The sequence below is a fragment of the Monopterus albus genome, unplaced genomic scaffold (assembly GCF_001952655.1).
Source record: "Monopterus albus unplaced genomic scaffold, M_albus_1.0 scaffold24.1, whole genome shotgun sequence".
Taxonomy (NCBI): Eukaryota; Metazoa; Chordata; class Actinopteri; order Synbranchiformes; family Synbranchidae; genus Monopterus; species Monopterus albus.
Window position 1 is genome coordinate 460,645 of NW_018127904.1, and position 22,931 is coordinate 483,575.

The following is a 22,931-nucleotide window of genomic DNA, read 5'->3' on the forward strand; positions in this document are numbered from 1 at the left end:
AGTCATTGTAACTTTACAAATGTTGTCCTTTGTTATTGTCTTGGTGACTTCTAGTTGGGGAAAAAGTAGGCTATGCTTTATTACACCAGAAGCACATAGACCAAGTCACTGGCTTATTATTTTGTTACTTTTCACTGCATTACATGCAGTACTAAGTACACTTAGTATTTAGTACTTAGTACCTCTGATGTGAGTTTACTACAGTACCTTTTAAGATTAAAAAGCATAGAAAGATAAAAAAAAACATGCCGAGCTGATATATGATATATGATGTTTATGTTAGGCATCTGTTGTAAGCAAAGCTACAGTTGATAATGGGTAGGTTAGATTAACAGTACATGTGCAAATGTTCAAGCACTGACAGTACTGGCGACAACGAGGTGGTGGAGGGCCCCCAAATAAATTTTGCTTAGCACCCCTTAAAGACTTGGGCCGGCCCTGAAAGATAGAAAGACAACTCATCCACAGGCCTTGGGAGAATGTGTACTGAACACAGAGTAGAGGCTGTTTGATTTTCATTATCCACAAGAAACAAACATGTCTGCTGCCCTTTAGTAAGAGCCTGAGGAGTCCTCATAGAAAATATGACATTCAAATTCTTCCCCATATTGCACAGCACTACTTGTAGATCTTACTGCCTGTGTGTATGTGTGTCACCATCAGGAAAAAATGACATCTTTGGAGAAATGATCCATGTGTTTGCCAATCCTGGAAAATCAAACGCCGATGTGCGCGCTCTGAGTTACTGTGACCTGAGCACCATTCAGAGAGAGGATCTGCTGGAGGTGTTAGACATGTATCCAGAGTTTGCTGACTACTTCTTCAACAATTTGGAGCTTACCTTCAACCTCAGAGATGGGTCTGCCAAGGTAAATAATACTACACTGGTGGTGCGGGACCCGCATGTTCATCTGATGCTGTTTGACAAATATTCAAGTATATTATTACTTCAAATTATATTAGATTGACTGAATCTCGTAGTACTTCAAGATTAATAAGCAATTACTAATAATTCTATTAATTAATAGATTAATAACTCTGACACTGTTGCAGCCCTCTAGTTCCCAAGGCTGTGATTCTGATGGAGAGGGTAGTAAAAGCATTAAAAGAAGGATCTCCTTCACACCCGATCTACCTAAGAGTAAGTAGTAACTAATCTGCACAGGTTCAGTTTTGTGGTTGAAAATGTGTTTATTGTTATTGTCCACAGAGTGGTGCTCGCCTCGAACATTGGTTCTCTGTGGAACAGAGTACTGTGTTATTCCACTGGCGCTTGTTGATTGTCATTCCACAGGGGAAAACAAGGAAGGGGTTAAAGACTTGAGAAGGGAGAGGAGTTTTAACCCGTGTATAGAGACATGTTCAGGAGTCCAGGGTCCCTCTTTACCCAATCGCTCAGATCCTGTTGTCAGACACAGCTTGGGGAGAAGGCCATCTTTTGAGGGTAATATATCTTGTTTTACTGATGAATCCATTATGTGCATTGATGAAAATTCTCGGAACGTCTTATGACATGACCTTTTAAAGAAGTGTTGCTAGCCATGTCTTTTATTACACCAAACACAGGGGAAATTTATAACATTATGACCCAGGATTTCTCATCCCTGGACAGTTATCACTGTGGCAATTATTTTATCCTCCCTCTCAACAACTTCCAGGTAAACAGGAAAAAAATACTGTTCACATTACTGGGTAATCATCCAAGAATGTACGCTTGTGTATATATTTAATCAGCAGTGGTCTCATTTAATGAGAGGACTGCCTTTTCATGTAGATCTAATGTTCACCTGAGCACGGAATTACAAGGACTGCAGTGCAGGGGCATTAGTCAGTCCTAATTGGTAAGAAAAAATCGGTAGTTGGTGAGTTGAAACACAACAATAGCTTAATATAAACACCATCCAGTTATTGTATGCAGTCAATAAAAGTACACGCTTCTTATTGCATGGCTATTGTAATGAATTTCACCGGTGTTCATGTCGTTGTTCTGTGTCCACCCTCGTTCATATCAGCAGCAATCCACTGCCCTATTTTTACCATACAGACATGACTCAGGCATAGACATAGATGTAATAGAGATGTGATTAAACTCTGGCAATTTCTGAGGTGTTTTCTGTGAGAGGTTCAGGTGTGTAAGTAGGCCAAGCTTTAAAAAGTGCATCCATCCATTCATACATTATCTATACTGTTTATCCTGTAAAGGGTCATGGGGGAGGGTAGAGCCAGTCCCATTGGGTGAGAGGCAGATTACACCCTGGACAGTTCGCCAGTCCATCACAGAGCTGACACATCGAGACATTCACACCTAGGGGAAGTTTAGAGTTACCAGTTAACCTACAGTAACCTGCATGTCTTTGGACTGTGGGAGGAAGCTAGAGTGCAGACTCCACACCGTCGGCTCCAGTCGGCCATGAGGTTCGAACCTGGAACCTTCTTATCGTGAGACACAGTGACAGAATGAAACCGTTGTTGATCTCTTCTGCTGGAAGGATATAGTAAATAAGGCTGCAGATATAAGTGCCATCCATGGTGAAGGCACACATAACAGCCCACAAGGATCGTCCTATCTTTATGGTTTATCGTAGTAGTACAAAGCCTCCTGCACAGTCTGCTGTACCAGATAATCTAATCACATAACTAACCACCTCTGTGTTTTAAACCACAAAAGCAACTCAATGCATATCACAAGACAGCAATCTGAGTACTAGCAGGTGCCCAGCAGAGATAACAACAGGGTTAGTTTGCTAGTGGAAAACACTGCCTTAGCAATTCTCCTGGTACCAGGGCTTGATAAATTATAACAAAAACCCTACACACAGCTCTCTTGTAGAGATTAATTGCATTCTATTTTAGTGGGTTTTTGTGTTTAGTGATGACGTTGCTCCGACCCACATGTGTGAATGTAACGTATGCATGTTGCTCTGGCCCTTCAGATCAGTGCTGTGATAAATGGACCTGTAAGAAGCCTACGGACTACCTGGATGAGTCAGCACAGTTCCAGGACCTGAGAGACAATGATAATTCTGCCAGTGAAATCACATATGGAGAGGTGGAACAGCGCTTAGGTCAGCTTCAAGACCACTTAAGCAGGTACATATTTTCAGCATACAATTAAATGAGGATTAATCAAATGAGGAACAGCCATTAGCGTCATCCATAGCCAATTAAACGAGGATCAGCCATCTGCGTGTAGCTATGAGTTACCTGAGAAAGTGGACTTTACTAGTTTATAAACCAGTGTCTAATCAGTCTTTTTTCCCTTACAATACGTTTCAATGGTTTCTTTGTGTTAGTGGCACAAAAAGGCATAGCATTTGTAGTTAAATTGCATTATTGTATTTCTACTTAAGTAAATGCTTTTACTAATATTACTACTAGTGCTTTTGCCTGACAAGGTAGAATGTTGGTAGAAAATCAGCTAAAACAGTTGAAACTAGCTTATTGTTCAAGCTCAAGTTGTTAAAAATTAAATATGGTGATTACTGGAGTATTTACCTGAATGTAGATGTATCTGTACTGTGTGTGCATGCCCTGTAAAGAGGTAAAGTTGGGTCTAGAAAACCTAGGGCCAAGTGTTTATGTGGTCTGATTTGCTTTGACTCAACCCAGTTTGCTCTTCCTGTTGCGTTGACTTCTGTCATGTAAATACTACTACGTGCATGTTTAAACCCCACAGTACTTATTTTAACTACAAGTGGAGGTCCTAAAGCTACCAAAGATGCCAAATATGTGAAGCAGAATTTAAGGGAAATGTCTGTAACGTTATGCACAATTACCTGGAACATTTCAGTTGGATTGAATGATTTAGCTGTAAAAACACACAGAGACCTACCTATGTAATACTATTACTGCCGACCTGAAGCCTGACACTACGACACGTGGTGTGCGTTACTACCTCTAGGCGGTGCCTTTTCTACACTGCCATATTGAAATCGGCACACATTTTTGGCCATGCTAATAGAAAATTAAAATAAATATTAATGTTCAGAAACTGAACATGTGCATGACTGACAAAACTGTCTGTGCAGAATTTTGTAAAAATACCTTTCAAGGCAGAAGGCCAGGGCACTTTGTTTTTGTTATATTCTCTGATTATTCTTATTAATTATCATACCATTACATTTTTAGTTGGTGACAATGATAATGAAGTGCTTTATTTTTTTAAGTTGTCACCTCCCACACTGCTTAAAGTAAGATACACTTCCCCTGTCCACTGGCAGCTTGTAGTTCAGTTACTAATGTTCATGAGGAGGTGGAGAAAGGCAATTAGTTGGCAGAAGCTGTTGTCGGACTCAGAGTGGGAGGCTGGATCTACTGGAAACAGAACTGAAACATTTTAAACTTGAGAATGAAAAGGTTTGTTTGTACAATTTTAGTGAGTAGTGTTTGGTATCTAAAACAGATAAAGGAGAACAAAGTATTTCTGAAACATCTTAGAATAAAACCCTGCTCCCTAGCTAAACTCGCAGCGATTTAAACAATAAATATTGTATGTACAATACCTTTCCAAAATTAATAATTACACTTCGGTTTGATTATTTTCTGTAGTTTACTGGCTGGCCCTAGTATTAATGACAAACCTGCGGGCCACCTAGAATAGACAGCAGATGGTATTTCTTGCTGGAATTATCTCAGAGAATGAAAGACAGCAACAGGGTCCCTGAAATGCTGGGCTGGCTCATTTTGTTTAGCGCAAAAAAAACACATTTTACCAACTGCACTCTACCTGACCTTATTTTCCCTCTAATGCTAGCTGGCCACAGGATGAGCAGCACCTCTGTCTGTTTGTGTTTCTGCAGCTTTGACTGTCGTCTGTCAGGATATAACAGGAACGAAATGCTGGTGTAGCAGCCATTTCAACAAATTCATATAGATAACCAAGAAAACTTGCTGCCCCTGCAGTGAATGTCCACTGTGAAAGCTTTTACTTTGTCTCTCATCATTCATACCTTAGGGGGGGAAATGCTGGCTTGCTACAATACAGGAGCCCAGTAAACCAGGAACATAATTAGGTTGCTATCATCTATGTACACTCACAGGCCACTTCATTAGGTACGCCTGTAAAATTGTATGCAGTACAACCCCACCTTTAACTATGACCTCAATAATAAACATATACCGGTAATTGAATTTACACATTTATGACAATGAAACACTGAACTTCATAAACATAGATGTTATGGCAGACGTGTTGCATTGAACTGCATATAATTGTACAGGTGTACCTAATAAAGTGGCCGGTGAGTGTATATTACATGGAATACATTTCTTTAAAAAGCTATTCAGCATTATCAGCTTTAACCTGATGCCCTAAATATAGAGCTTTGATTAAATCAAGTCATAATTATATTGACCAGGCAAGTGTGATAGTCATTTCCATAGTAAATGCTGACTTCACACCTCCTACACAAAGCTCATTATCACTCCTAGCAGAAGCAGTGTCTTTTGTCTACAACTCTGGCAGAATATTTCCACACCTTTACCATTTCTTAAGACCTTACATGATCAGACTTGACAGAATGATGCATTCATCTCTTCTCTGGGACTGTCTGTTTCACTATGTTCCTTTTCATTCTCTTTGAGGCTGGAGTCTCAGCTGACCTCAGATATTCAGAACGTCCTGCAGCTCCTACAGAAACAGCCAACTGCGGGACCTCCAGCCTACAGCACTGTGACCGCCAGTCCAGAATACCACAGTTCAGCCAGTTGTTCTGAGTGCAAGCCATTTTTTCACCCATACAGGAGCTCAAGTGAGGACTCGACATTTTATTCAGTAGAGACTTTTTTTTTTTTTTTACCCTATGAATCATGTTATTTTTTGCACATATGTATGTGAAGCATTGTATTTTTTTTCTACTCTGAAGTCATGCCTCTGCTGGCTGTTACAGTCACCAGTCACATTCACACCAAGGAGACAATGAGGCAGTCTCCTCTGCCTTGTTCCAACCTGCTTTACTCTGTTATTGTTGAATGTCTTCATTTGTTAGTTTATCTGCCAGGAAGTCTGCACAATCAGAGGACAAAAATCTGAGCCACTTTCACAAGCTTTTCCTTGACTGACCAGTTTACCTGATGCCATTTAATGTCTGGATGACCTTGCTGATAGACACTAAAACAAACTAAAGTTTGTTGTATGCTGAAATGTTTTGGCTTAGCTTCAGTTTTTGTACTTTAAAAAAAACTAGTTCTGGGAGCTTTATTTAACATACGGCAGTTTGCATTTATTTTTTCTAATATACCAGTTATTTTTTCTGGCAGTTATAACTTGTAACAGTTCTCATTTAATTCTGAACCTTTTCTTTTACTAAAAATAGGCTGCCAGGTTGAAACAAAATGAAAAAACTTGATTCACTTTTAGAGTAAATACAAGTCAGTATACCCCAGTGCAGGCAACTAAGCTGTACATATTCTGCCACTCTTCTTGTCAGGGTCCCAACCACAAACTGGAGAGCAGCATTCAGGAATCTACAGACTCTCTGTCAATCTTGGCCAAAGTGAATGCACCCATCGAGGAAAGCCTTACTACATTGCTTGTACAAAGACAAACAGAGCCAGAGCAACAACAGCAACAGCAGCAGCAGCAGCAGCAGCAACAACAACAACAACAACAACAGATCACAGGGCATCACCAGTCTGCACTGATCCTTCTTCCAGCTGAAATCTCTTCCCCCTCCTCCTCTTCCTCCTCCACCCCACCTCCTTCTGATTCCAACCTCAGCACCACTGGACTCTATAGACCTGTCTCAGACCCAGCGTTTCCAAGGACATAAACCTTTCAGCGACACAGCGTTGTAATTGAAATTGCTAAGTAGCAAATTTTTATCAGCATGCTGGTACAGATATCTATATTGTTAATTTGCAATGCCTTGGTAATATGAAAAGATGTTTTTTATTCATTATGCATGTGATAAAACACTGTTCTCTGCAGTTAACAGTGTATTAACAAAGTGTTTTCTGCAGTTATCGGTATAATAATGGTTACATACTGTAACAGTGGTTCTATCAAAACAAGATGGAGTCCTCTGATTGAATAAGTGTCATCAATCATTTTCTTACTGACATGCATGTAGATGCCCAAGCAACCAGGATAAGGACAATACTTTCTCAGTCATTAAATTCTACTTGATTGACAGGGATGGTGGTTAAAAGGCTCCACCTGGTTGTGATAGAACTAGTATTTTTCATCCAGGCTTTGTACACTAATGGCTCTCTACTCCATCCTGTGATTCTGCTGCAACATTTCTCGACACATAATTGGTCACACAGGAGTGGGCCACCCGTCTAGTCAGGCAGAATGAACACTACATGAACTACTGTTGCGAAACTGGTCTCCGTGTGTACACTGTCAGATACGAGTACCAGTGCATATGTCTGTCTACATTCACAGACCTAAAAAAGGCCTGATGACCTAGACCATCAGAGAGATGTCTCTCCATCGTTACTTACAAAGCAAGAAGAGCTGACTGACCTACCTCACACTAGCTGGGTGCTAACAACCAGCACTCCAGGGCATCGCATCACGTCGCTTTCTTCCTGGTGTCAGCTGCAGAGCCAGTGTAAGACTGACTCCAGAGTGCTCGGTCCATAGTCTCTACAGCTCACCAGTTTGTGCAGCACATGGAAGATGGCCAACCCAACCAAGATGTGCGCCCTGTGCACAGTATGACTCAAGCCAGCTGCCCCTCAATACCCTCAGCTAAGGCATCTGTGGGTGCTGAACATGCAAGGATCCATGGAGAGACCATAAACAGGGATTCATGGTACAGGCAGGCACTTAAAAACACATCCTTTCTGTTTGAACAGAAGGTGAGAGTATCAGCAGCACCACACAGAAGGTCTTGCAACATTTTCTTAAGTACTGAGGGCATGTCAAGAGACACACAAAAGTAGAACTGATGGGCAAGGCTACAATTGGAAGTCATACTGCATACCTTTTATCACTACTTCTGCACAAAAGTATTAATAGTGGTTGATAGACTTGTGAAATGCATTTTGCATAGCTAGCAGCAATCATCTCATTGGACAGGAATTTGCCAGTAACACTGTCAAGCCTTTTCCCACCCTTTTATGCCTGTTATAAGAGGAGGGAAAGGTCATCTCTCCAGAGGCTGAGTTTCAACAGAAGGAGGCTATTGTACCACTCACTATAAAGCAATTGATCGCTCAGTGTTCTTTCTATGCTTCAGAGTAACAGGCAAGTAGAGATGGAGGCAGCGTCTAAAGATTGTATATACTGGCTGGAGGTGGCCCATAGCTCTCAATAAGGTAGGGTGGCAGCTGGTTGGCATTGACTTATTTGTTCAGGCAGTTAACCTGTGTAGTCTATAACTGGGAAACAAGAATGTGACCTAATGTTAACTGAATTCTGCACTGCTTTGTGTCCTTATTACCATTGTGCATGAATGAATAGCCAGCCTAAAGCATGAAGTTCCACTTGATATTTTTGTAAGCCCTGTGACAGACTGGCAACCTGTCCAGGGTGTTCCCCACCTCTCACCCAGTGTCAGCTGGGATTGGCTCCAGCCCCCCCATGACCCTCTTCAGGATAAGCGGTATAGATAATGGATGGATGGACATTATTTCATAGCATTGGAAACTGTGGCCCTGACCGGGCTGTAGGTGGTGAATTTCCTCCACTGCGACAAAGGGTCTTACCTCATACTGGCCACATGGACACCCTCCAGAGTCACTAATGAGCACAGCCAGTTAGAGTCTAAAGCCTGTGTGCAATACATATACAGATTCTACCACTTAGAGGGCCTGAGCCTGCATATGTACACACTATACAAAGTATTGCCTGCAGCCACTAGTGTAATATGGCATTATTTCAAATGTACAAAAGTTTTCTTTTCCTTAGATGTATGCCTGTCTTCTCTGAAGTGTGACTCAGGGGTTATGGACAATTGCACTGCAATATACAGCACAGTTTCACACATACTGTAGTTTTCCTCTTTTAACAATGTGCATTATTTTTGCAGTCACTGATGTGCACCAACTGTATTACATTAAGCCAACAGAACACACCATACATGTTTGTCTGGGCAAGTATCCTAACATGCTGATTTAAGAGTATTCTGCTGTTATTCCAGAGCTAGTTTGATGTAGACATTTCTACAAGGCAGTGCATGTGTTTTATATCATGGAGATAGTGAAATCATCTGAAGTTCAGGAGCCGGATCTGACCCGAGCTACGCCCCTTCCATTTCCCAACATATTTAAACCCCTGAAACCACCATACGCCTGCTTCCACTTTTTGTTACCCCCCTTTTTTCTCTAATATCTTCTTCCTCCTATACTGTATATCTGCTGGGGGTCTGCCAGTGCCCGAGAGTGGCGCGGACCTCCAGAATCTTTTCCCCAAAACTGCCAAGTGCACAAACATCTCAAGTTAAGCATTCCACATCTGTTGTTCATCCATAGTGAGGGCAGGTCCCTGCTAGCGAATATATACTGTATTTTTAGTTTTGCACTGCTTTTGAGCCCAAAGTAGCACATTACAGTATACAATGATGTCAGCATACTTGTCTGTTTAAGGATACACTTACAGTAGTGAGTGTGTTGGGGGGGGGGGTGAAACACATGGGAAAGTTAGTACTTGTCCATGAACAAGTCCCAGGGAGGGTTTTGTGCCTACACAACCAGTCCAAATGCTAAGTCACTATCTTCATGTATAGCTAGCTAGTCATGCAACAACAAATCATACTGTTTACCTGTTCTGTTTTGTTGGCAATGTATATTAAAGATAACATATTGTTAGATGCTTGTTAGAAAACACATACCAGTTGTTGCCAGGTGTTTAAAAAAATGTATTTTTTTAACTGAGCACATTATATAAGAAGCTCTTTAGGACACCAGTAGTATATGTTTGTTTGAAGCTGCGAGAGCAATAAATTAAAGACACTTATTGTTATGCCACTGAATTTTTCTTTTTTCAAGTCAGTATAGAACAATTTACAATGTAAATGCTGGCGTTACTTCTCCGGTATGTATGGAATAGGAAGGACATGATTATATTTATTATCTAAGGATATAGTGAGCTCCTCAAGAAAGGGTTGGCAGAGTTGTTAGGTGGGTTTAGAAGGATGAGCTGTTGTCAGGTGGACCAGAATCTTTTTAGCTGAACCTATAAAGCTATGGTATAAATTGAGAAAATAATGCAATGTACTTATGTGAAATAAAGAGGATATAAACTAGGCTATGTGTAGTTTAATATGAATAAAATAACATCGTTTGTACTTTAAAATGATGATGTATGCTCTTATTCTACCTTATTTATTCTCCTGCTTAGTCTTATTATTCTTATTATGCTGTTATTAATATTTTCTTGATTGTTGCCTTAGGAAAGAAATGATGAAAGGAAACTTGAGGCCCTAGTAAAAAAAAAAAAAGCACAAATCACAAAGTAAAATTGCTCTAAAAATGTTGCTTTCATAAAATGAGCATTCTTGAGTTATTGATAGTTAGATCCACAGGTTCACAGATGTAACGCTCTTATTAAGAGCTGAGTATTAAAAACTATTTCAGTGAAGAGGTGAATTGCATGGAAATGTTTGCAGGTCGTGGTGAACATGCAGTAAACCTTCCTGGTCCAATGGCGACATCTAGTGGCCAGTTTTAGAGTTGGAGACACTGTTGGAGAAAGGAAAGTGAAAGAGTTTCGTTTTCCTCGATGTGAGCACCGTGAATCGTCATTGACCTCCCTCAGTAGGTTTTTACTTAAACTGGGAAGGGGAGCCCGTGGCACAGTATTGCGATCAGTATCGATTAGGTTCGTCGTCATGGCTGCGGATAACGATGAGGTATGTGAGCGTCTTATTGAATGTTTTAGGCTGAAGCTACAGCGGTATATTATGGTAGAGCAGGTTCTGGATCATATACATTTTATCGAACCCGAAGTAAGAGAACAGATCAAACAAAAGGCAACGACCGAGGGTGACCGTTCGGCCGTGGATATCCTCATTGGCGCAGTCCTTAAGAAGCCACACAGCCCTGGTTGGTTCACGGCGTTTGTTGACGCGTTGTTACACTCTGGTTGTGAACATGCAGCTGACTACTTACAGCAGAATCTCCCCAAACCTGAAGTGGAGGCAGACAACGATTGCTGTGTCCGGCTTATTGAAATACTGTATCCCAGTCTTGTGGACATGAAAACTGACGAGGTGTATCCACACTGTCTCGCTAAAACCCTGCTTACCCACAATGACGCTGAGATTGTAAGTACACTGTTGTGAAGGTGAGCTGTTAAACCACTACTGATATTCTTATCATTTGGAGTTCACCTGCACAATGACAGTCCACGAAGGACAATCTGAAAGGGGCACAATATGTATTCAGAATGTTTTTAATACAAACTGTCAGAATGTAGACTTGTGTACATTATCTCAGCTGTTCTCAGCTACTGCAAAGTGAAAGTTAAGGAACACGTACAGTAACATAGATGTGTTTCCTGTTGTTGGACGCTAGATGGCAGACAAATGCACGATTCTGTTTTGCAGATCATTATGCCTGCATTTCCAATCAGACTATATGTTCGTCGTATTCTAGATTAGAGCAGAAATACAAAACAGGGGACCCAAAGCTGGAGCCCGTGAACTTCTGAAAAGAATCGTGAAAGGTCGCCCGGGATGGATTTCTGAATTTCTCGATATTCTGCAAACAACTGGACACCAGGAGCTGTACCAGCTGATTCGCGGGCCACCTGACTGTGACAAACAAGGTGAATAACTTTACTACAGCATACACCCATAACAGGGAATGCCATACAAGTCTATGGCTGCAGAGTACTCACAGAATCCTTATTTTATTTGACAGCTTTGTTAGAGTTTACTGGTTATGGTGCTGTGAGCATTATAAAATAATCTCAAATCTGCTTTCTTACTGTAGTTGAGGATTATCATTCTTCACTTACACAATGTTTATGTTCATTTATCCTTCTGCTCAGATGAGAAACTGCCTTCATTGAAAGGTGAGCCCACAGGAAATGACATCACCATGGAGGAGGATCCAGCTGCGGCTAAAAGCCATAATAGCCCAGAGTCTATGGACATCGGCAACACCGAGGATCCTCAGGATGAAGCCGCAGGTCTTACAGAGAACTTCTGTTCAATGATCATTGAAAAATGAACTATATGAAGTGGTAAATAAGTAAAAGAAAAAAATCTGAAAGGTGTCTATAAAAAAAAACTTCAGTAATTGGGGCATTGCTTCTGAAAAAAGGTTCTCCAAATGTTAGTGTAAATGCATTAAGTATCTCCTGTCCTTGAGTGTGGTTTTTACACTTTGGTTGATATCTTTTCAGACCTGTATGAGGGAGTGAGCACTGAATCCAAACAACTGTCAAACAGCTTGGAGCCCTCAAATCCAGGTGGGATTGATTCACAGTCACTCACTCTGATACTTTTGATGCTGATGTATTTAAAGCATATTAGTAATCTAAGAAACTTCTGTTCTAGTTCTGCCCCAGTAGCCTGCACATGAAAACCAAACTCAAGTCACAGCAGGAAAGTAGCATGTTGGATCTGTAGCTGCGCTATTGTTATTATAACGGCAGAGTGAATGTAGCTGGAATGTGCTGCAAGTGGAATATGTTTCTGTCCTGTCAGCTTGACACCACCGAATATGTTCCATGTGTGTACCACACTAAACCACAAAGAGGGCGGAGTGTAGCCAGCATTGTAAATGAAAACCACATGCTGACTCTGTATTGAGGGGCTGTAAAGAAATGTAAAAGAAAAGTTTAATTCACTGTGGAGTTTGGCCCTCCTCTGATCCTCTAAGCTGATATCATACTTAATTTGTTTGATTGTTTCAATAGCTACTACATCGGCATCATCCCTTTTTGCACTGTTTTCATAAAAATGCCTTTCTGACATTGTGTTCACGTAATAAATGATAGCTCTAGGGATAATCAACCCAGAACAGAGAAATGGACTAATGAGGCAATGGAAATAATTGTATGAAATGAGGCAACAGAAGATGTCTTTCCTTTCTTAATATTAGGTTACAATACAATTGGGCTCATTAATTTGAGTAATGCCTTAAACCTGACAGTCGTTGGCCAGAGTGCATGGCTTAAATAGAACAGACTTCATGTAGGATTGTTCCACCAGTTTGTGTAAAAAGTTGTGCAGAATTATTTGTGTGTCTTCTGAAATTAAGTGGGATTTACTGCATTTAATCAAATTAACGAATAGGCCTGTGGGTGTTCTGTTCTAATTGAAAGGATACTGAACATAGCTGTCTGCTGACATTTCCTTCTCTAATAAGTCTAATATCTGGGAACTGCTGCTAAAGGCTTAGGGAACCACACAGGCCCATGTACTTCATAAAGATTTCTCTCTCCATCAGTACAGACACATTTACTTTTTGTCGTTGCTTGAAAGAGCATTTAAACTCTGGCATACCAAATCTAGCAGGGAAAATTAAAAACAGTCGGCACTACCAAAAAAAAAAAACTTTCTGGGGGTTTGAACTCATAACTAGGAGGGACTATAGAACTGAAGGGGAAGGGCAGTAGAAAGGGGGGTGCATACATGGTGCTGTAGTCATGATTTGCCCCTGGTCTAGACTGAGCAATGAGTCATAGCCTCCTTTTGACTTAAAGTCTGACTGAAATGCATCATAACAAGTCTGCTGTCCTCACAGACAGTAAGATAAGACAAAATGATTGCATAATAGATGTCAGGAACAGGGACCTGGTGATGAAATAAAACACATCGAGCAATTTAAGATAATCTAAATGACTGATAAATACTGTACATGCAGGTGTTAGCTTGAAAATGAAATACAGTTCTTGATCTTTGTAAAAGTTTGAGGCAGTTACATTTGATCATAGCAGTGTTCAAGTGTGTGTTTTAAAGATTTGTAATGATATTATATGCTAGATTATATATACCGGTATGCACCGATCAGCCATATCATTACGACCATCTGCCTAACACTGTGTACACAGGAGTCAGTGCAGCAGTTGGTTAGCTCTTGTGTCACTCTGCAGCTCACTGTGCATCTTCTGTCAATCTGTTTGCTTCCGTACTTCTACTGTCAGGAAGAGCACAGATGTGTCGACCATTCAGTAAAAAACACATCTACAAGAAGTGAAAACTGTGGTGGTGAGGACAAGTTAAAGATCATGTTTTATACAAATCCAACAGCCTCCCCACTCCAGGTGTGATATCACCACTATAGCTCTTCATAGAGACCGATGTACAGTATTTCTCATTTTCAACCACTTTAACAAAGTAGATCAACCTCACCATCAGTGAGTCCATGACCCTGTTGCCTGTTCACTGTTTATCCTTCCTTAGAAACTGTTGGTTGGTACTAACCACTGCAGACTGGTAACACCCAACAAGACCTGCAGACTGGGAGACGCTCCGACCCAGTCTTCATCCATCACAGTTTAGCCCTTGTCAGAGTCACTCAGATCCTTACACTTGCCTTTTTTCTGCTTCCAACACATCAACTTCGAGGACTAAATGTTCACCTGTTGCCTAATGTACCCCACACACCGACAGGTGCCACTGTAACAAGATAATCAATGTTATTCACTTCACCTGACGTATTGGCCTGCATTTGGCACACCTTTAAAAAAAATCTAAACTTTCTGATTTGAATTAAGCAATATGGTCCAATAGTGCCTCTCAGTGAATTGATTTACAGTTTACAGTGTTTACTGTACTGTATATCTTAACTACCAAAGATGAGGTTTGACTGTAACTGCTTCTGTTTGCACTGTAAAGTGTTCAGAAGGGCCTCTGCAGTGTTCATCAAATCTAAAAATATCTGATGTGTATTCAGTGAACTGGGTGTATATTATATGTGCATGTTTCGACATTTTAACTGTGTTAAGAGGACATTCTATTACAAGACCAAAACCACCAACAGTGACAAGCACTGTCTTTTTTTGCAATTGTGGGTTGCTGACATGGACAGAAATTTTGTCTCTCTGAATGTCTGTTCCGCATTACAGATGGAACTAACCCAGCAGCAGCCGGAAGCCCAGAAAATGACGATTTTGATCTTCGAGATTATCAGATGGAAGTCGCAAGACCTGCCTTGGAAGGGAAAAACATCATCATATGCCTCCCGACAGGAAGTGGCAAAACCAGAATTGCAGTTTATATTACCAAAAAGCATCTGGACTGCAGGAGGACAGAGGGGCAATCAGGGAAAGTAATTGTCCTGGTGAACAAGGTACTACATTAACAAAGTCTGGTGTACTTGACTTATGGCTTTGCACAGTTGTGTTACCCTACTTCTGTCATCATCAGATCCAAAGAAAATATTTATCTTTCATTCACTTTGCACATGTGGGTCAGCTCAACACACATTGCAAGCCACAAGGTTAAGATATTCTCCCGTTACTATTTGGCACATATGTGATATGGTCTGCACTGGGGGAAAATACTACTTACTCCATTTGGCATTAAAGGTTTTCCAGCTATAAAATCATTAGAGTTTTACAGAGCCTCAAGAAATAGTGATTGCTGTCAACAGATTCATAATACTGCAATTAACTGTGATCATAGACAAGCACACTCTCAAATCAGTGATAGAAACAATGGAGACATCTTTTTTTGAAGGTCATTTCTATTTGTTCAGTTTCTTGACTCTGTGGCATATTCATTAGAACAGTTCATGTGCTCTGGTATCTTGTAGGTTCCTCTTGTTGAGCAGCATTATTCCACAGAGTTCTCGCCACTGAAGCCCACATATAGGGTGGAGAGAGTCAGCGGGGACAGCCAGCTAAAAATCTCTTTCACAGAGATTGTGAAGAACAATGACGTCATCATTTGCACGGCCCAGATTCTGGAAAACTTCTTGGAGAGGGCTAACAAAGGAGAGGACGAAGGGGTGCAGTTAAGTGGTATGATTTTACAGCTCAAAAAGTTTATTATCCTTTTGCAATTGTTCATAGGACCACTTTAAGCTGGGTTACAGTGCTTTTATTTAGGAAAACTCAGCTAAGTATTTCACAAATTTACACAAAAAAGACAATATGGGTAAGAAGAAAACAAACTACTTTGACTAGGCCCCCAAAAGAAGTGACCTTGAAAAAAATAGTGGCTGGCTGACCCTGAAGAAAACAGGCCCATCACAAAGCAGATTGAAGTGTTAGATGCCAAATCTGTGAACCACCTGGGGTGTATGCAGAAGTTGAAGGTGGATCTGATGCCTGGACAAATCAGAAAAATAAACTTATAGGATACATCCCAATTCCCTTAAATGCATCCACAGCTCTCATTTGTGTCTTTTCCCTGCATCTTAGTCCCGCCTATGTAAGATGCTAGGAAAAGATGCAAGGAGAAAAAGCAAGAGATGAATCCCAATTCCCTTATTTTACCATTCCTCAGTCCTCGAATTTCGCTCAGCCCAGAAGTCATTCCAGTTCACCATGATGAAGGATGTCCCAAAGCTCTTATTTCTGCTCTAGGAGCAAGGAGAGTGCCTGAAGGAGCTATAACCGAGGATAGATGAGTGCATCCTTCACAGAAATCTGTTATGGATTGACACGCCCCTTTGTCGGACATCAGTTTATGATTGGATGCTTCGCATGAAGGGTCGAGGAAAGGATGTTTCATGTCAGTTAAAACGTGTTTCATCAGTTCCTCTCTCCTCACATCTTATTTGGGCAGGACTAAGACACGAGGAAAAGACGCAACTGAGGGAAATATGGATACAATTAGGTGCATTGGGACTCGCCTAAGGAAAGACGATTTATGGAAATGCTTGTAGAGACATGAGATGTCCTTTCCTCTGGCCCTTCATGTGAAGCGTCCAATCACCAATAGATGTTTGATAAAGGGATGTGTCGGTCCATAAAAGACTTTGCGAAGAGTGATTTAGTGCTCATGGCTCTTCCTCTGCCCTTGCTTCTCAGACCAGATATAAGAGCTTTGGGATGCCCTTCAAAATGGCGGACTTCCAGTTTGAGCGAGGAACAATCAGTTGAGGGAAGTGGGAATGCAAAGAACAGATAGAAATGGAAGAAAACAAGTATGGCATCCAACACAGATGTTAATAGAATCTCAACACAAGAGTTTTTATGGGCCGAATAGGTTAAAACAAGTAAGTGTTCAAAATTAAACATGGCCATAATATCTTCTTTTTTTTTTCTTAAAACCTTCAGCTGTCCAGGCTTAAACCACAGACACTGACAGGTTTTGGAATAGAAAGCCACCCGGAGGACTCATAGCAGCATCTCCCCTGATGATACCTGACAGGATCTTGTCAGTCTTCCGGCTTTGCTGTTCACTCCTGTTGGCACTCACCACTCCAAGGTGGAATAGCCACCTCAGTGGAACATATGCTGTTTGTTGAAACGCCTGAGAGCGTGTAATGTTTTTTTCCCCCCTATTTCCTGGTTTCCAGGCCACACGTCTGTTCAAGCCATCAGTGTGTGGCTGATCAAATTCACATGAGAGCTTCTATCACCCACAGTACATTGAGACTCTGCATACTCTTTTACTCTAGAGGCAAATTTGTATCACTCCTGAGTAAACTTGTACATATTAATGATTATGATTCAGTTTTCTTACACTTTTGTTAAAAAAAAACTAATTGGCTGAAGTTATTTTTGAATTAGACAGTTTTTACCAACATATGTTATTGTGTGGCTTAAAATGCTGCGTCAAAAGTTCCTGGAAAAGTGCTGGTTTGTGTGGGAGGTTCTCTCCTACAGAAAGATGCTCTATTTATTTATGATACATAAATAAATACCATAAAAATAGCACCGCTTGGTTGAGAAAATTGCAGTCTTGTTTACAGTAAGATGTAAGCAGTTATGTCCCTGGACGATAATGTAAGAGTGAGAAATCTAGACCTGTAAATGTTATTGTTTTAACAAAACAAATAATATGAATGTTACTGCAATGACTGCATATTTTCCCGTTTTGCTTTCTATAAAAGTCATATTATCCACTACTTTGCATCAAATACAATACATTAATATAGAGTATATGTTTGTCATGTCTTCTGTTCATGTAGATCTGACATTGATCATAATAGATGAGTGTCACCACACTCAGAAGGGAGGAGTCTACAACCACATAATGATGCGTTATCTGAAGCAGAAGCACAAAAACAGAAGGCTGAAGAAGGAGCAGAAGGAGCCTGTGCCCATTCCTCAGATACTGGGACTGACTGCCTCACCGGGGGTCGGAGGAGCCACAGAAATAAAGAAAGCAGAGGAGCACATTCTGCGAGTAAATACCATTCTCAGCTTTATCTTGCCACCTATGGAGACAGCATGCATTAGGCTATGTGGACAAAATAATAGCTAATGACATCGCCAGCACCGGGTTTAAGCTCATTTTGAGCAAAAACTGTTCATTAAAAACAAGTATATTGTGCAGAATTTTTAGTGAATTAGAGCCACATGCAGTATATTCATATGTCGCTGGAAACAACAGTCTCTGATTCATCCTTTGTTCATCTAAACCCTAACCCCAGTTTGTCTGCCTTAGTCAGTGAGGAGCCCATTCGTCCAGCCAAACACTTCCCAGGCACACAGGGCAGCCATAAGGTTTCCTGCCACCACAAATGTATAAAATTGGAAACAGACTTTTGGCTTTAACTCTGTTAGTTATGCAGAAATGTTGTAGAAATAGTGTGACAGAGGTATATGACTTTGATTCATTTTTAACACAGTAAATTGGTTTCTCTTTCATAGATTTGTGCAAACTTAGATGCTTCCCGGATCATGACAAGGAGCCTTGGGGAATACAAAAAGGAACAACGTAAAATAACTTTAACTATTGAAGACAGAAAAGAGGTACATTAGTTTAACAGGACATGTCATCTTTTATACAATTTCTCTAAGAAATGGCAAGAGTGTTGCATTTTTGTACAACCTAATATATTTTTCAGGATCCCTTTGGTGATGTAATTAAGAAAATTATGAAGGACATTCATGCTCATGCCCAGTTGAGCCCCACCTATGACCTTGGCTCTCAGAATTATGAACAGTGGGTTGTTCAAACAGAGCGAAAAGGTGAGTACAAGTTTTATCTTACCATTCTCATCATCAGGGATATTAATCCTTTGTCCAGTTTAGCTTTTGTTTTTTCTTTTTTACTGGTAACAAACTACCTGGCTTGTAGAGATCTAAAACCTGTCTCTATCCATTTTAGCTGCAAAAGAGGAAGATCAGAAAGTACGGGTTTGCGCAGAGCACCTTCGACAATACAACGAGGGCCTGTATCTCAGCAACACCATTCGCATGTGTGATGCCCTCAGTTTTCTGAACAAGTACTACGAGGAGGAGATAAAGAGGAAAACAAACCCAGATGAGGAGCACAAAATACAGATGACAGAAACTGAGCGATTCCTCTTTACTCTATTTAGAGGTATTGTAGTTTTTGGAAAAAGCCCCGGTGATTTTTTTCTTACCACTCTTAACATCTGTTTGGTATACATGTACATAAAGCAGCTGCCGGTTATCTTAGCTTAGCATACAGACCGGAATCAGAGGGAAACAGCTGGCCTGGCTCTGTCTAAAGGTATCATAATCTCAACTCATTAATTAACATTGTGTGTTTAACCTGGATGAAAACTTGAGTGTAAAAACAAGTTGTAGTTTTACAGGGGGTTTGTCTGACAGACTATTTCTTGTTTAGAAGCAACAGATGACAGTGTGCAAGTCAGTGGATTTTCCCCTTTGAATGGTCTTTTTGCTAAGCTAAACTAAGCAGCTGCTTGCTGAAGCCATACCAGACAGACTTTAAAGTGGTAACAAGCTTCTCATTTAACTCAGTACAAAAGTAAATTTATTTAACCTTTAATTTAAAAAATGATTTTAAAAAAAGAAAAATAGAACTGACCTCAGTTGTTTGAAATTCTTGTCCTGCAGACAGCAAGGAAAAACTTAAGGAACTTGCAGATAATCCAAATTTTGAAAATGATAGCCTGTCAAAACTACGAAGTCAAGTTCTGAAAGAGTTCAGCAGCAGGGAGGAGGCCAGAGGAATCATTTTCACCAAAACACGTCGTAGTGCTATTGCACTAAGCCAGTGGATTCAAGAAAACCCCAAGTTTGCTGACATTGGAGTGAAAGCCTCACATTTCATTGGAGGAGGTGACCAGAGTGTTGTTAAACCAATGACCGCTGTGAGTACACAGTACCAGTGTTGTATTTGAGTCACTAAATCTCGAGTCCGATTTGAGTTTTGAGTCCTCATGTTTGAATCCGAGTCAAGTCCGAGTCACCAAAGAATAATCTGAGTTGAGTCCCCGTTACTCAAGTCAGAGTTATTAGGGTCTACATTAAACACATTTGACAGCTCTCACCATTTTATATACCAAGCTTTCTAACAGTGCAATTTGATACATAAAAATCATTTATAGAAAGGCAGAAGGTAGGCTTTGATGGAAGTGTGCCAGATACAGTATGATGTGGGTGAACAGGTTTTAATATCAATGTTTTATGGCAAATTATTATGGCCTATTACAAAAATAAGAGGCTGAAGTTTTGAGTCCAAATGTAGGCAATGCTCAGGTCCACGTCCGAGTTATCAGTGCTCAAGGCCAAGTCAGTTCACGAGTCCTGAAAACCTAGACTCAAGTCGAACTCGAGTCCTAAAACACTGCGTGGTACACAAGCTACCTACACTTGCCTCAAGCATCCTACACATTTCAAATCCAAATTAAACTTAACCTCCTCAATTTGTGTCAATCAGGCAGAACAAAGGGACGTGTTGAACAAATTCCGCAAAGGAGACTTCAACTTGCTGATTGCTACAACAGTGGCAGAGGAAGGTTTGGACATACAGGCCTGCAATGTTATTATCCGATATGGCCTTGTCACCAATGAGATTGCTATGATTCAGGTCAGTGGCCTCAATAGTCAAATGACTAAGAACCTGTTATCTTTGTTAATGTTTATTGCTGTTAGGTTCAGTAACGAGGCATTTATTGTGCTGCTTGCATTGATTGAATCATTGCTTTTTGCAGGCCAAAGGCAGAGGGAGAGCTGAGGACAGCAGTTACGCTGTGGTTGATGTGAAGAACTCTGGGGTGGCTGAAAAGGAGTGTGTCAATGAGTACCGCATAGACATGATGAACAAAGCCATTGACAAAATCAGAGCCTTAAAACAAGAGGACTATGACAAACGGGTATGTTCAGTTCAATTTCCTTTATGTGCATTGAACTGAAATTCCATATTGCTGTACAACTGTGTTTTTTTTTTTTTTTTTAATTAGATCATAGAGTTTCAGATACAGGCTATAATGGAGGAAAAGGTGAGAATGGTAAAGAAGAAGCAGAAGGTCATGAAGAATGAGAACCCATCTCAAGTGAAGTTTAGCTGCCGAGGCTGCAACGAGCCCGTCTGCACTGGTGAAGACATCCAGGTCATCGAGAACGTACACAGAGTCAATGTTACCCCACAGTTTAGGTACGAATTACAATTTAAAGTTGCCTTTTAGAATATTCTGAACAATTTATGTATGTTTAATGATGTAAAACCTACATGCCGCTAACTGTAAATAAGCTGTGATAATTATTTACCCTGTATTTTTCACAGCAAACGTTTCATACGGAGAGAAAACACCACTCTTCAAGGGCGACTTCTGGATTATGAGACCAATGCCTTCATAGCATGCAAGGACTGTGGACAGGTAAATGTGAATTTGAATTTTTTTTTTTTGTTTTGCAAAGCTGAGTTTTAGTTGGGATTCTTTAGAAAAGATATCTTTTTATGAATCATAAAGAAATAGGTCAGCATTTCAGAAAATATCCTTTAGTTTCTGGACTGGTGAACAGATGAATAAGAGAAAATAGGACAAGTCCAGACCAGTCATTAATACACAGCAGGATGGTCAGAAAATGAATGAATCAGAACCATATGACACAACTAGTGCCAGATGACATCATATCTTTTTATTTGAGACCATGACTACCTCATCTGGGAGCCATTTTCCTGCCACATTCTATTTCAGCTGTGGGCACAAAATTGTTACTCACCAAGCCTTTGCTTACTTGATGGAGACGTTTGCACATACAACCACATCATCCCTTAACCTTTGTCCTCTATTGCAGAGTTGGGGTACGATGATGTTGTACCGTGGGATCGAGTGCCCCTGCCTCCATGTGAAAAACTTTGTGGTGACAGTCAAAGAAAAGACACTGAGTAAATGCACCAAGTGGGTTGAGCTTGCTGTCAAGTTTCCTGCCTTCGACTACGCTGAACATGCGAGCCTGATGGTCGAGAGCTCAGATGATGAGACAGAATGAAGTGTATTATGCAGACTCATCAATCAAGAAAACATAAATTTCTGCTATATTCTTTCTTTCTAACATTGTGGCTTGTACAGCATGACTTCAGTGCTACTACTATGTCATTACAACCGGAGTCGCTAATGGTAGTGGATTTAGTATGTGTTGCAAACAGGGTTGTCCGGAGCAACAATTTTACAATTGTATTGGTAAATGCATAAATCTCTGTATGTCAAAATATGACGTTGCACTAGGATTGTGAGTATATGTTGAATTTGCTGCTGAAATTCTTTTATGATTATAAAATATACACTCTAGCCTTCAAGCTCATCTACAAGTGTCCATCACTACTAGAAAATAAAGAAAATGATTAATGAAAGATAGGCCCTCTCAAACCCTTGAGATCTTATGGGATGGGAGCCACTGAGCCTGTGATCGCCCCTCAGAGCCTACCTGTCAACACACATGCAGACAAACAGGTGCTGAGGACGTTTCAGGATAATAAAGTATAAAAACTGATGCACTATCTGACTTCTAGTACTTTTTTAAAAATTGCATTAACTTTTTAAAGAAATAATCCACAATACAATAAAACTCTTACCCTTTTAATTGCCTTACTTCACTCCTGAGTGTAAAACATCTGGAAAATATACTTGGGGAATTGAACTGGGAGGCAAAACTCGAACTGACTTTTTCAGCTTCTCAGATTTGTTGAGAG

At 40.5% G+C, this 22,931-nt stretch overlaps 1 protein-coding gene across 1 annotated transcript; it reads left to right on the forward strand.

Annotated features, from left to right (window-relative positions):
- Positions 1 to 10,671: 10,671 nt before the first annotated feature.
- Positions 10,672 to 22,737, forward strand: ifih1 (interferon induced with helicase C domain 1). The gene is made up of 16 exons (XM_020594743.1): positions 10,672 to 11,213; positions 11,545 to 11,716; positions 11,942 to 12,082; positions 12,299 to 12,364; positions 14,969 to 15,192; positions 15,658 to 15,865; positions 17,986 to 18,203; positions 18,671 to 18,772; positions 18,868 to 18,991; positions 19,131 to 19,346; positions 19,850 to 20,106; positions 20,676 to 20,825; positions 20,950 to 21,111; positions 21,199 to 21,392; positions 21,522 to 21,615; positions 22,037 to 22,737. Exons 1-16 carry the CDS (start codon positions 10,779 to 10,781, stop codon positions 22,229 to 22,231), a joined length of 2,958 nt encoding a protein of 985 aa, XP_020450399.1. The 5' UTR covers positions 10,672 to 10,778; the 3' UTR covers positions 22,232 to 22,737.
- Positions 22,738 to 22,931: the final 194 nt, after the last annotated feature.